The sequence below is a fragment of the Ctenopharyngodon idella genome, chromosome 9 (genome assembly GCF_019924925.1).
Source record: "Ctenopharyngodon idella isolate HZGC_01 chromosome 9, HZGC01, whole genome shotgun sequence".
Taxonomy (NCBI): Eukaryota; Metazoa; Chordata; class Actinopteri; order Cypriniformes; family Xenocyprididae; genus Ctenopharyngodon; species Ctenopharyngodon idella.
This window is the reverse complement of record NC_067228.1, coordinates 21,356,929-21,372,502: the sequence shown is the minus strand read 5'-3', so window position 1 is coordinate 21,372,502 and position 15,574 is coordinate 21,356,929. Positions and strand designations below refer to the sequence as shown.

At 38.2% G+C, this 15,574-nt stretch overlaps 1 protein-coding gene across 2 annotated transcripts; it reads left to right on the top strand.

Annotated features, from left to right (window-relative positions):
* The first annotated feature begins 4,463 nt into the window (after positions 1–4,463).
* On the top strand, positions 4,464–15,330 carry spopla (speckle type BTB/POZ protein like a). 2 transcript variants are annotated; one of them, XM_051905120.1, is made up of 12 exons: positions 4,464–4,644; positions 5,343–5,473; positions 6,043–6,179; positions 8,091–8,212; positions 8,304–8,455; positions 8,636–8,763; positions 11,218–11,395; positions 11,815–11,870; positions 11,990–12,112; positions 13,311–13,453; positions 13,552–13,605; positions 14,039–15,330. In XM_051905120.1, exons 3-12 carry the CDS (start codon positions 6,102–6,104, stop codon positions 14,181–14,183), a joined length of 1,179 nt encoding a protein of 392 aa, XP_051761080.1. In that variant the 5' UTR covers positions 4,464–4,644; positions 5,343–5,473; positions 6,043–6,101; the 3' UTR covers positions 14,184–15,330. The 2 variants fall into 2 exon arrangements, with proteins under 2 accessions (XP_051761080.1, XP_051761079.1); XM_051905119.1 differs by lacking the exon at positions 5,343–5,473 and having other exon boundaries at positions 4,466–4,644.
* The last annotated feature ends 244 nt before the right edge of the window (positions 15,331–15,574 follow it).

The following is a 15,574-nucleotide window of genomic DNA, read 5'->3' as shown; positions in this document are numbered from 1 at the left end:
ACTGTGCATTGTGGGACTTTTTAGGGAGCGAGCGGTTCAGTGCCCTGGAAGGATTCTGCGATTGAACCAGCCCTTAAAATAGCAGACTCCCTGACTACTGAACTAGGGAGCTGATTGAGACGCACCCTGTGTTTTAGTTTTTCCTGTTACCTAAGAGCCCACTCTGCACCATCCGTTCCCATTATAGCCATCCCTGCCTCAAATCCTCGAGTGGACATCATAGAGCCCAGCCAGATTTCAGCCATGCCCACCGCAGACTGGTAGACCAAGCACTCCAAGAAGACAGCGCTAGAGCTGAATACTGAGGACATCTTCTTCCCGGAGCCGAGCTCCCCAGAGAGTCTGACCAGGTGTGTTAGCCAGCAGCAAAGTTTGTCCCAGAGGGTGTGTTAGTGGAGTTTGAGGGAATGGAGTAGAGCCCCACCCATACTCCCACCTCTGAGGGTGTGCTGTGCCAGGTCCTACCATTATCTGAAGAATTGGAATGGATTATTCCCCAATGTCTTCTGTCCCCGCTGGTCCCGCCTAGCTCCAAGTCTCCTGCGTTTCTGCTGATCCCGCCTAGCTCCAAGTCTCCTGTATCTCCACTGGTTCCGCCCAGCTCCAAGTCTCCTGTGTCTCCACTGGTCCCACCCAGCTCCAAGTCTCCTGTGTCTCCACTGGTCCTGCCCAGCTCCAAGTCTCCTGTGTCTCCGATGGTCCCACCCAACCTCTCTCTCCCACCTCCTCTACCCAAGACAGATAGTCCTTCAGCCCCACCTCTGCTGGCTCCCTTCAGTCTCTCAGCTTCATCTCTGTTGACTCTTCATCTCTGCTGACTGGATATGCCACGGTCTTCCTGTCTCCAGCTCCGCCTTGGCAAGCGGCTCCCCTGGCTCTGCCTCCAGCCACTGAGCCCATCGCTCCACCTCAACCTGTCAACCAGTCAGCCTCGCCTTGGTTCCTCCCTCCCTCCCTCGGCTCCACCTGGGACCATCGTCCTTACGGCTCCACTGGGCTCCCTCATCCCTCTGGCTCCACCTTGGTCAGTCGTCCTTCTGCCTGCACCATGCATTTCCAGGCCTTCAGCTGCGCTTTGTCCCTCCACCCCTTCGGCTCCATTGGGCTCCGCCTTTCCTCTGGCTCCGCTTGGTCCTCAGTCACATTAACCTCACCTCAGTCCATGGCACCCTGGCTCCACTTTGATCTCCAGATTCATCTGTGTTGCCCGGACTCATCTGCTATTCGCCTCTGCCTGGGTCTCCACCTCTATCAGCACCATCTCGGTCTGTCATCACATTTGTTGTCATGGCAAATGATTGATTGACTTGCCACACCTTTTAGCTCATTAGCTTGTATATAAGTATTGCCCTGAGTTTCCTTGGTCCTTTGTTCTGGTATTGTCTTTGTTTTACAAAACTGTTGTGTTTCAAATATTGCCTCTTTTTTAAAAATAATAGCAGAAAAAGAAGAAAAACATTATGCAAATAAGTTAGTATTTGGTAATAGGATTTGGTAACACTTGAGTCATTACCATGATCTTCACTTTAGAATACTGATAAGTAATTAGTAATTCCTTTAGAAGGATGTAGTAACACTTCATCACTATCCAAAACCTTACAAAAACCTCAAAAGCTTACAATGACTTCAGTCATTACTAGGGAGTTTTCATGCCTTTCACTTTAGAATACTGGGTGGGGGGCCCTCCTGCTGAAAGTCCACTCAAAACCTCTGTTGACTGTAGATAAAGCTTTTTTTTTTTTTTTTTTTTTTTTTTTTTAACTAGCAGCTCCAGTATACAGATTACTTTCCTTGTCTTAGGCTGTAATTACCACAGCACAAGTTTAAAGCAACATCCAAGAATAAAACAGACAATTAGACACTTCAGTGCCTGTCAAACTGTATAATGATCATTTAACAGTATTCACATCCATTGTGACCTTGGCCCTTGTCAGCAGAAGATCTTCATTTTAAACTTCTAAGTGTTGGAAAGAGAATGGCTGATCTGTGCAATTAAGACATTATTCTTCATTTCTATTGCTCTGATTTGCACTTGTTTTCAGTTTGCAACTTTACAGTATTTGCGGATATTGAGTAACCCTCATTCGGGAGGTGTTGATGAATGCAAGATGCTTATCTCTCTTCCATATCTTGAGAATATTTAAACTCACTGCATTAAAAAAAAAAATGGAGCATTTGATAAGGTTCATTATTACATGAAGACAACACATTCACAGGCAATAATAGCTAATGTGCACTACAGTGTTTCAATTTTCCTGATGAAGTGTGGAATCAATTTTTCAAATACTTTGCAGTCAGCTGGTAATTTTATTACAGGGCTTTGCCCAGCCTGTGGTGAAACGTAGAACAGACGTCTCTAACTTTCGGCTCACTCTCAAAATGTAATGTCACAGTTAACAAAGAACTTGCCTCATGATGAAGGCATATTAACGATGAAACACTAGCTGTGGAGACCATGAAACCCATGTGAAAATGGTGTATCATTTCAGCAGTGTGACACTTCCATGCTGATGTAAATGGGAATTAGTTATCACAGGCCTCCAGGGTATAATCACAGCACATTGTTTCAGAGTGGCTTACCCAAAGCTCCTTTTTGTTTGTCAGGAGAATGACATCAGAGCACTGCAGAGGACAGCATGAGGGAAGTGTCATCTGTACTCAACTACTGGCAATCAAAGGAGAAAGTGCCACACAAGCAGAGATTATTTATGTTGCTTGTTTTGCTTTCAACACAGATGATACATGAAGGACATTATGAATATATATATATATATATATATATATATATATATATATATATATTAGTCACCCTCATGTCGTTCCACACCTATAGGACCTTTGTTCATCTTCAGAACACAAATTAAGATATTTTTGAAGAAATCCAAGAAAGATGGCTGTGTGCATGTTTCTCTGGCGCATAAGGTCTATACTGAACCGGTGTTCTGACGTAGAACCTGGAAGCGCTGCACTGTGTCTACAATGTAAACAGCATAAGAGAATGACACAGAAGAGAAGATATTGTTGAATAAAGTCGTTATTTTTGTTTTGTTTTTGCGCATGTATTCTTGTCACTTCATAAAATTAAGGTTGAACAACTGCGGTCACGTGGACTATTTTAACTCTTTAGTACCTTTTAGGACCTTGAAAGTGGTGGTTAAATTGCTGTGTATGGGTGAGTCAGACAGCTCTCGGATTTCATCAAAAGTATCTTAATTTGTGTTCCGGCAATGAACGGTCTTAAGGGTTTGGAATGACATGAGGGAAAGTATGACAGAATTTTTGGGTGAACTAACTGATGCAAAAACTTGAGGCAATGAGATCCAGGCAGCAATGATTATGTCAGAGATCAAATTTGAATAAGGAATAACAAATTTATTAATTAAAAATTATAGAGACAAACAAATTAATTAAGTCATTAAGAGAAGAAGCAGAAGCAGCCAGAAGTAGAAGAAGCAGAAGAGACGCGAGAAGCAAAAAGAGCAAAGATAAAGCTAAACTATCAAAGACCCAGTCGGTTTTATACCATAAGCATAGGAAAACTTACATCCCACTCAAACTTATGTTTTGGTCTAATAAGAAAAGGTCAAACAGATTTATCCATTATGTCATAGTTGGTGTAACTGCTAGATCAGAGTGACTGGTAAAATGTCAAAGATAGATGAAAACAGATACAAAAGGTGTTGTTTTGACACCCTTAAGAGAATATTGCAGATCTTACATTATCTCATGTTTGAAGAAATGGAAACAGACATATTTTCATACAAAGGTACGTCAAGTTCAAATGAGCAACTAATTCCGAAAACATAATCGCTTCTGCAGTAGGCCTACTTGGTAGGCGTCCAATATCTAACCACAAACGTGTCAATATGACCTGTCACATTGGAACACTTGAAGAACAATTGAATATAGCAAGCATAGCCTACATACTCTTAAAGATACAAGAAGAATAACCATAAAGGAGTACATTAAAGAGTAAATACTTGAAAATATGATGAGGATTAATATATGGAGTAGGAGTACATGAATATATGAAATCAAAAGTAATATTGAAACCATAAATGATTAACCTGAACTATGAATAAAATGCATTAGTATGAATATTGACCATTTTGAATGCACCACTAACCTTTAAAATAAGAAAGCTGTAGAATGTTAAATCGTACTTGTGGGGAATTGTTACTTTATTCAACGCTTTCCATTTAAAGCCAATCACAGTAAACCAAAAGCAAAGCAAAACGCAATACGGCCGTTTTACCATTATTTTAACAAACGCGATATACGCTTCCACAATATATATATATTTCTATGGAGAACGATATATACAATAAATTTGTAACATCCCTGCTCTCTGTCTTGGATATTAAATCTTTAATCGATCTGTATTGTTTGGCCAAGGCGCGCCCCCGGTCGGCGGAATTACATACAGCCACAGTATGACTTTAGCGCGGCCATGTCTGCTCACACTCCTGTGCTTTCGCTTCCCTCATTGGCAGGATAAGCAGCACACTGCAAGATACTGTGATGGGCTGCTTTTGAAAAGACACAAATACACTTCAATCTTAAATAGTGGCGATTAAACTTAGCAGATCCACAAGGACCATCCGAACTTTGAATTTAACAGTATTTACAGAATGGCGAGGAAAGGTTTGTGCTTTAAACTGATCTACTTTTGTCAGTGTTGTGGATATAGTTTAGCTTGCTAACAACATAGCCAACTAGCCGACAAGAATCTGACTAGCTCAAACAAAAGACTTGATTCCTTTTGTCCCTGTAAGACTAGATTGTTTTATTTATTCAATAGGTTTTCAGTTAATGATATTTAGCCAATATATAATTAAACAATAGAAGGTGACCACCCAATGATTTTAATTAGATTTGGTGTTTGCACCAAGGCTAACCAGTTTCTTATGCCACATTGACCAAGCCCAGAAAACAATCTGACATTTGAAAAATGCCCAAAACAGAAAGAAAAAAAATCTGTCATTCGTATACTAAACATTTTAATTTTATTGGCCTGAGTGAAATTGGTTGTCAACTCAATTTAGGAGCAGTTAATCCGGATTTGAACTCACTCAACTTAAGTTAAAATGTAAATAGTGTAATGAAGTTTATAGACAGTCCAGTAGAGTTCAATTAATGTTAGTCAGAAATCATATAGCTGTGGATGTTGGATGTGTTTTAATATATATTTTGTATTAAATGCGATTTCAGTAATTATCAGTCTTGATAATGTCATCATGATGTACTGGTCTTATTTTAATTAGTGCCTGATAAAAGCTTATGAGTGGATTTAAATGGCAAAGTTTATCGTATGAAAGATATGTATTTATTTATATTTACAGGTTGGGATGAGGAGCCTTTGGATCATGCTGTAATGTCACAGTAAAGCTTAAGCTTGTTTCTGCAGTGTTTACCTGATACATGTGTACAATGGCATCAAGAAATGAAATTCAAGATATTTACTAAAGCTTAGGTGAGTTGAAGGATGGTGTGCAGTCATTATTTCAACTTGAATTTGGTTCTGTAAAGTCAAAATAGTTTGGTTAAAAGTGAAATATAGTCAGGTGAATTTGTCCGTTGGTTTACCAAAATGCAACTAATGTGCCCTTGACTATACCTTGTCAACAAGGGCATGTTCAGACCTGCCTATCAGGCCTGTGCCAACAAGCCATTTAGTCACTACATTGGACTTAACTGATTCTGATGTTTTTCATCAAGCACAGCTATATTTAGAGTGATAGTTTCTTGTAAGCATTTTCATGGATTTAAAACATTCTTGTGGTGACGTTCTGTCACACTACAGACTGGATTGTGATATTGCACGCTTCCGGTGTTTTCATAAAGCTCATATTCTTTCATTTCCTTCCTCCACTTGATAGATTTTGTGCCCTGAGTTGGGGTTAGCAATGACTCTCATTTGACCACAAAATGGCTTGCTGATGGCAAAGTCAAAGATTTGATATTTCCAGGTCAGGAGGAGAGGCAGAAATTGCTGCCGTTTATTTTTCTTATATGATGCCTTTGCTCTGTGTTTCCATAAAGGTCAAGTGGTGAAAGCTTTGGGACCGTCAGCGCTTCTTGTAGTGGGGAGTGAGCTGGCGATGTCAGGGGTCCCAACCCCTCCTCCTCCAGGGGAGATGTCCAGTGGGCCTGTGGCAGAGAGCTGGTGCTATACCCAGGTGAGATGGACTCACCTCAAGTGATCATGTACAGACTTTGCAGAAGAGCAAATCTAAATTGCCTGATTTTCTTATTTTGTCGCAAAACGATAACTGTTTTCACCCAGTTCTTTTGGACATGTAATGCATCCAACTTTATCTGTATACATGCAGTATATTCACGCAGGGCGATATTTACTCTATAGCATGTCTAAACTGCTTGATTGCTTGTACCATTTCAAAATATGAGCTATATTATCACCCAGCTCTAATCTGCTAAATGCAACTATAACACTGTGTCCTAACCAGACATGATGCTGCAATACATGGTAAAAGGTATCTTTTCCATGTTAAAGGGATAGTTCACCCAAAAGGAAAATTATCCCATGATTTACTCACCCTCAAGCCATCCTAGGTGTATATGACTATCTTCTTTCAGACAAACACAATCTTGAGTTCTATTAAAAAATATCCTGGCTCTTCCAAGCTTTATAATGGTAGTAAATGATGCTCACAATTTTGAAGCCCAAAAAAAGTGCATCCATCCATCATAAAAGTAATCCACACAGCTCCAGGGGTTTAAAAAGGCCTTCTGAAGCGAAGTGATGGGTTTTTGTATGAAAAATATCCATATTTAAAATTTTATAAACCGTAACCATCTTCCGACAAACATCTGTACACAAGTCGTACACTGTACACAAGTCGTACACCGTACACTGACGGTTCTCGCAGTTCAAGCAAATATGTCTGGGCAACAAACTTAACTCCTCTACTCTTTATTGAAATCCTCCAACATTTCTATTTAAAAATTCTCATTCTCACAAAAACCCCCTGGAGCCGTGTGGATTACTTTTATGATGTATGGATGCACTTTTTTTGGGCTTCAAAATCGTGAGCGCCATTCACTACCATTATAAAGCTCAGAAGAGCCAGGATATTTTTTAATAACTCCGATTGTGTTCGTCTGAGAAAAGATAGTCATATACACCTAAGATGGCTTGAGGGTAAGTAAATCATGGGGTAATTTTTTATTTTTGGGTGATCTGTCCCTTTAATCCGAGTTTTTGAACTGTCAACTCAATGTAAACAAACAAGTCTATTCTGTGGCAAAGAATGTTTCAGTCGCTAAGTATGTATTTTTAGTAATGTTAAAATGGTGTGTCCATTTCATTGTGAGTGCAGTGCGCTTGCAGAGAAAGCCCGCCCACACACTTTCCTGATTGGCTGTGGTTTTTGATTGATTTTGTCTTTCTGGTTTGGACAGACAAAATGCTTGTTGCTGGAATCTTACCCCATCGTGTCTGGTTAGGACATGGTGTAAGGCATAAAGATAGTCTAAACATTAACATCATGATTTTCTGTGAAGCTGCTCTGAAACAACATGTCTTGTGAAAAGTGCTATACAAATAAATTTGACTTGACTTGAAATTTGACCATTTCTTTTAAGGTTTTTTTTTTTTTATTTATTTTTTTTTAAATATGACTCGGAAATGACAAGTGTATCTTGAGCAAATGCATACATTTTGATCTCTTGCTTGTTACGGCACTGTGCACAGTTTGATCTAATGAAGGGTAATCAGTGCATTAAAGTAGATAGAGTGACACTTTATTGTGCAAGTGATAATGAAACTCAAGCAGTCATCATAATGTGGTCATGCTGGTTTATCAGATACGGCAAAATGATACTGAGACATTTCCGATGGGTAAGACTTAACCTCAGGCTAATGCAATGCAAAGTTGAATAGGAGCTATTTAGTTGCTTAGGAATAGGAAGTGAATGAGATGTTGGTAAAAACATTTCAAGTTGAAGCTGCAGGAAGTGCATGTGTTCTCATAGCATTTGTTGTATTGTCGACTAGGAATGACTGCAAATTGGAATGTGTGTTGACAGTTGTCCATTTTCACTGATGATAATCTTTGGTGATCTTGTAGGTCAAGGTAGTGAAATTTTCCTACATGTGGACAATAAACAACTTCAGCTTCTGTCGAGAAGAGATGGGTGAAGTTTTGAAGAGCTCTACCTTCTCCTCAGGGCCTAATGATAAGATGAAATGGTGAGAAGCCCTATTCATGTGTTCATGTGTTTTAAAATGCTGTCATGCTCATAAGACATCTCAATCTCTCGACATCTTTGTCTATCTTCAGGTGCCTGCGGGTCAATCCGAAGGGACTCGATGATGAAAGTAAAGATTATCTATCGTTATATTTGCTATTAGTTAGTTGTCCAAAAAGTGAAGTCAGAGCCAAGTTCAAATTTTCTTTACTGAACGCTAAACGGGAGGAGACAAAAGCTATGGGTAAGAACTTTGTCTTAACTAAAGTTTTTTTTTTTTTTTTTTTTTTTGTATTATTATTATTATTGGAGTCCTGTTGTTTTAAATGCTAACATAGATTTGTAATCCGATATCAGCTGATTGCTTTTGGTGCTCTTGAACAGAACATTTCTAACTTAATTTTTACTACTTTTCCCAATGCAGAAAGCCAAAGAGCCTATCGGTTTGTCCAAGGCAAAGACTGGGGCTTCAAAAAATTTATTAGGAGAGATTTTCTGCTTGATGAAGCAAATGGGCTGCTACCAGATGATAAACTCACGTTATTTTGTGAGGCAAGTATGCATTTACTTCGTAATCTGTTTAGTACCTTAGATTCAAACCTCCATGCATGAAAGTATTGCTTTGGGTCAACCGCACCTGATTAATCATTTTAAAATTTTATTTCCCCTAAAAGCATTTTAGGTGTTACACAATGATAGATTGCTTTGTGCAAATTTTGTCCAGCTTTAAGTTATCCAAGATTAATGCGAAAACTTTTTTGAATGTACATCTATGTTTTCGATTTTTTTTTTTTAATTCAAATGTAAGTGATATATGAATTGAATAATTTAATGGTGTCAGCGTTTTTTATTAATATATGTGAAATAAACAACTCAAGAAAAACTAGGAATTCATATTAATTCAAAGATTACATGACTTGACGCTTGCTTTTTGAACTAGATTTTAGACAAATTCTCCTTTTATCATGTTGGATATTCTTATGTCTTTGACTTATTTGCAGGACAATTTTTTTTTATTTACATTTTCTTGGTTGTAATTTCTTGTAGAGGTCGACCGATAGTGGATTTTTAACGATAGGTTGGACCACGCTGGGTGATAAAAGATCAACCGATTAATTTAATTTAAATAAAAATTAAAATGGGTACTGAATGAAAACAAAAAAACACATAAAAAGTGCCGAACTTTAATACAAAAAAAGTACTGAACTATGAAATGTTCTGTACTTTTTAATATAAATATTAATTATACCTTGAGCATTCATGTTAGTTCATAGTGCATTAATTTTAAGAAATACTACTTCAAAATGTAAAAATGTATTTGTAAATGTTGAAATTAACAAATGAACAATACTATTAATGTTACAGATGGACTCTTATTGTAAAGTGTTACCTTTTTATATAAATCCGAACAGCCATTTGGCCATCATGGTCATCTTAAAACATCTACACAAAGGCCATAACATTGAAATTAGATGTATATTGTATGTATACTCTAACACTTTATTTGCTTCTATTTTAGAACACTTGATGATTATCTAATCAAAATAACAAAATATGTATTACAGTGACGACAAAAAAAAGAGCTGAAATGGGATGTTTCTAATTTGTTAATGTTTCTCTCTGCTGCATGAACATATCAGTTTTCACATCACTGGCTTTAAATATGCTAATCCGTTGCATAATGAATGCGTAAAAGCGACCAGCTGGATATAAACTAACGCAAATACATGGTGACAATCAAGACTTTGGTCGGACTTGCATGTGTTTTTGTCACATTGTTTTAACCGCTTACTTCTAATGTTACCATTCTCTCAGCCTTGACAGCAAGCGTATTGCTGTTCTCCACTAATGCAGCGTCTAGTCAGCAAATTCATTACTTTATAATGATATGAAAACATGTTCTGTAGTGTACTGTATACATACCGCTAGACTTTGTTAGACTTTCGTTCATCTTTGGAACACAAATTAAGATCGGTTATCGGATCACTCGGTCGACCTTTAGTTCTTCAGTCTTTTAGTTACATTATTGTGGTCATTATGGTGATTTTATTATTGATTTTTTGCTAAATTTGCAAAACTTTAAACAGATTTTAGAATTTTAGACAGATTGAATTTCCTGCACGCTCTGATCCATTTGTATGAATATGCTAGTAGCCGTTTGACAGATCACCCTTCTGTTCAGAACGTAGCAGGATAGAGACATCACCTAGAGCGGCAAATGAAATGGGTTGTCAAATGAATTTACTGTAACACAATTATGAGTCTTGCTTGAAAAATAGCCGACATGCCTGTTGAGATCCGCTGCAGGGTTTAATATTTGTAGGGAAATTGGCAATATCACAAGGCAAAGTTGAAACTAAATGCAAATTGCAGATATGTTTTCCCTCATTAATTGGACAGTTTTTGTAGATGATTATTGCCAGAAAAACTATTAAACAACTGCAGGATGCTTTCATCAGCTGTGTTTCTGATAGCTGCAGTTGTTTTTCATTTTGCATTCATTTTTTTTTTTTCTTGCATTCACCATTATTTTTATCAACACTCTGGAATATTTTCGAAGCGGCCTAGATTGCTAGTACTCTAAATGAGTTTGTCAACATTGTATACAGAGAAAGTATAAATAGGAGCACTTAGTCAATTAGTACTTAATTAATAAGACCTGCATTTTCCCAGCCCAATCTCCATCGCTGTTGCAATCGTTTAATTAAAGGAAATAGTTCACTCGAAATAATTCCTTTGAGCAGTGCAGCAGACAGAGGTCATGTTTCGTCATGGATGACATCATAGCTTTGATTTGGTTGCAGTCAAATTCACCATAACACTACCTCGGGTGCTGTATGGCTTTTACGCGGTTCTGAGAAGTAAATGAATACTGCCAAGTAACATGCAATAAATTTGTTGTTATAAATAACCGGATATAACAGTGAGAAGGCTTTTCAATACATCACATTGCATTACCAGACCAAGTGGTTTAATTTGACTAGTTTAATTTAATGTGTTAATTAGGTAAGTGTTGTCCAGGACTCCGTGAACATCTCTGGACAGTCCAACATGAACATGTTGAAGGTTCCAGAGTGCCAGCTGTCCGATGACCTGGGTAACTTGTGGGAATGCTCACGCTTCACAGACTGCACTCTATATGTGGGGGGGCAGGAGTTCAAAGCCCACAAATCCATCCTGGCAGGTGAGTCTAATCCAGACCCCCAGCCCTGCTGACGACATCAGCTCCATGTCCTCCTCTCATCCCAGCGACGCTAGCTCAGCACCCACCCTTCTGAGGGGTTGTGTATGTGTGTCGGGAGACAGTTTGTGTGACCTTGGCGGTATTTTTTTTTTTTTCTTTCTGAGGTCGTAATTCTTCAATATGACAGATTTAGATTCATCATTGAAAATCTAGAGTGTGATCCACTGCTAATGTCCTCAAAGGACGACTGGGTTCATGAATGTGACTTCTGCATTTTGGTTTCTTTTTGCCTGTGTAGATTGACTCACAGGTCTGGAATAATCTAATAAAAACTGGACACTTGTGTCATTTGTTTTTGACTGTGACCATCGAAAGATGCTCATATAATGTGACTGACAGATTTATTGCTTTCTTGACAGCGAGATCACCGGTCTTTAATGCCATGTTTGAACATGAAATGGAGGAGAGTAAAAAGGTATGCATTTGATGTTCTTCTTATATTGCGATATTGTTTCAGATACTTTTGCCGTTATCCAGCATATGAGTTCATAAGCTGCTTTTTTTTTCTTTTTTTTTTTTCTTTTTTTTTGCAAGAACCGAGTGGACATCAGCGATGTTGAACCAGAGGTTTTTAAAGAAATGATGGGCTTCATATACACGGGAAAAGCACCAAATTTAGAAAAAATGGCTGATAGTTTATTAGCTGCAGCTGATAAAGTAAGTCTGGGTGTTTTATGAAAACTTGAAATAATGTTAAATGCATATATTTCAGTTGTATGCATTTCTTAATGTAATAAGTGAAATGTTTGCCATCAGGGCATACACTACCATCTATAAGTATGGAGTCAGTAAGATTTTTTTTTTTTTTTTTTTTGGAAAGAAATTAATACTTATTCAGCAAGGATGCATTCATTTGAATAAAAAAAAATTACAGTGAATGCATTTATACTGGAAAAAATAAATAAATAAATATTGTTCCTTTGAAATTTCTATACTTTAAAGAATCCTGAAAAAATGTGTCACAGTTTACACAAAAATATTTAGCAGCACAACTGTCTTCAACATTGATAAAAATAAGAAACATTACTTGTGCGTCATTTCAGCATATTAGAATGATTTCTGAAGGATCATGTGACACTGAAGACTGGAGTAATGATGCTGAAAATTCAGCTTTGCCATCATGGGGAGAAATTACATTTTAAAATATATTCAAATAGAAAACAGTTCTTTTAAATTGTAATATTTCACAATGTTACTGATTTTATTGTTTTACTGTTGTTTTCATAAGAGACATCATTAAAAAAAAACTGAAAAAAAAATCTTACTGCAACCAAAAGCCAAAGTGGTAATTATTTGGGTAAGCTTTTTTTTTGTGAACCTGGCAGAACATAAAAAAGGATCAGGAAATGAACAGTTTCTGTAAAAGAATAGTTCAACCAGAAGTGAAACTGTCATCATGTACTCACCCTTATGTTGTTTCAAACCCATATGACTTTCTTTTATGAGAAGAAATTTTGTTCTGATCACTAAAGCCAAGTGATTCAATAAAGATAGTATCAGTACTACTTTCATGAATGCGTCATGGTGATTTAGGGCGAATGTTAAGATGTTCAGTGAATAAAGACTTATAGTTTGCTCGGCTTGTCTCAGAATATAGTCATATGGACTATTTCAGTGATACTTCTATGGTGCTTTTTCCTTTTCGAAGCTTGAAAGCTTCAGAATATTGACCAGTACATGATTACAAATGTATTATTTTGTGTTTCATAGATGGAAGAAAGTCATACAGGTTTGGAACAACATGAGGGTGAATAAATGATGCCAGAATAGTCATTTTTGGGTGAGCTAATGCTTAAAATGGCATCAAAAACCTTTGAGTGGTGTTCTGTGTAAGTCATGTTTGTCATTCTCTCAGTACGCTCTGGAGCGCTTAAAGGTCATGTGTGAGGAAGCCCTTTGCAACAGCCTCTCTGTGGAGAACGTGGCAGACACCCTCATCCTGGCTGACTTGCACAGCGCCGAACAGCTCAAAGCACAGGCCATAGATTTTATCAATAGGCAAGCGCCGCCAAAGAAACTCTGCTTGATAAATTCCTGCTGCCATGGCTGTTTACCAGCCTGAGAATGAGAGTGTTTTTCTTCTATCTTATCCATAGGTGCAGTGTCCTCCGACAGCTGGGCTGTAAAGATGGGAAAAACTGGAATAGCAAGTATGTAATTAGCTGATATGTGTGACACAAGATTAATACCAAGCTCTTATCTGCTCTCTTAGATGCATTAGAATTCATTGTTTTAGGTTCTGGGCAGCCCGAGCTGCTTGGCTGGTACCCACAGCCCGCATATCTCCTGATACCGGTTATTAATAGACTCTGACTGTCTGAAACGTCAAGGAAGGGAACATGTCTGCATTATAAACATATCACAAAGTCTCTATTATAGATCCCTGGCGCCCTGCTGATCGTACTCTTCAGAACGGCAATAACTCCTGCATTAGTGCATGCTCATTCGGAGGAAAATGGCCTTTCGTATAAATAGTTGCTTAAATCTCCCATATGCACCATTGAATTGAGCCTCTCGATCGAGCCTCTCGATTTTTAATGTGTCTTGTGCTAATACTGAAATGTCTTCACCCTCTCCTGACAGTCATGCCACGGACATAATGGAGACCGCAGGCTGGAAGTCAATGATCCAGTCTCATCCTCACTTAGTGGCGGAGGCTTTCCGTGCGCTTGCGTCGGCACAGTGCCCCCACTTCGGCCTGCCCAGGAAGCGCCTAAAACAGTCGTGACGACGTTCCTGCTGCTCTCTTGGGCCTGTCCTGGGGCAAAAGCCAGAAAACTGCAGAGTTTCGACTCTCCCATTGTCATCTGACCCGACAGCACGTGACTGGGACAGGCTGGCTTCTAAACGACAGTGAAAGCTGTTCACACCCTTCTCGAGCAATGGGTTCGGCATCTGAGCTTTATTTTGCGAATCTTTCTGTCACTTCAAACAGCCTTAAACTATCTGCCATGACTCTTGTGTGGAGTATTTGAATTCTCTCAGTTCTACTCTGTGCCTGCCTTGTCCCATGAGACCAGGCCTCTTCCCTGTTGCACTAGTTCCCAAAGTCTCGCTGTTTTGATATGGAGCTCTCTAGGAATGTGTCAGGAGTTTGATCCACAGGAAATAGTATATATTTCTAATGTTTAGTTGTGCGACTAGACATTAAATAAACGTTAACACGATGAGTGCAAGGTCATTTCTTTACACTTTTGAAAAGATAGCTATGCCCCATATTGATGGCACGATTTCTATGTAAAGACACAATTTAACCACGTGGGGAGGAGAGAATACTAGTACTATTCCATGTTGTGGGAAAATTATATGCATTTCAGATATTTGTATTGATATGTGTAACAAAATGAATTATTGTTTGTGTCCTGCCCCTTAACCTGTGAAAACATTGTGTCATCTAGTCACAATTTTACCAATGACTACATTTTTAGACTCATTTTTAGTTGATTCCCTTGAATTGGTCTACTATACACAGACAAGTAGTTCGAAGTTGTCTGGCCCATAATTGCATTTGTGTAACCTGATTGAACTAGTCAAGACAATCCATCTCCGAACACCTCTGTGATCAATGAAATATTTGGATGCTGAGCATCAGAGTGTGGCATTGCTACGTATGTCATATAGATGGATTGATGAATGTGTGAGTGGGAAATACAGATAGATTGATTGCCATCGATCTGTCACGGTATTGTTTTGAGCTGTGGTGTTACAGTCAAACTGACAGTGATTTGGAGCAGTCTGTACATTGTGTCATGCTATACTGACTTGTTCTGTTAAAGGACATGTTTTGTGAAGATTCTGGAATTTGTTCCATCTTTTAAAAAAAAATATTGTCTGCGAGAATGCCTGCATTAACTCATTAAAAAAGTTTTTCAGCATTCAGTGGTGTTTGATGTATGATTTATATTCTATACTTCGGTTCGGATGTTTGGGGTTGGTAAGATAAGTCTCTTACACTCACCAAGACTCCATATATTAGATTAAAAATACATTACAAACAGTAATATTGTGAAATTATTCGAATATAATTTAAAATGTAATTTATTCCTGTGATGGCAAAGCTAAATTTTCAGCAGCCAATACTCCAGTCTTCCTTGTCACATGCTCCTTCAGAAATCATTT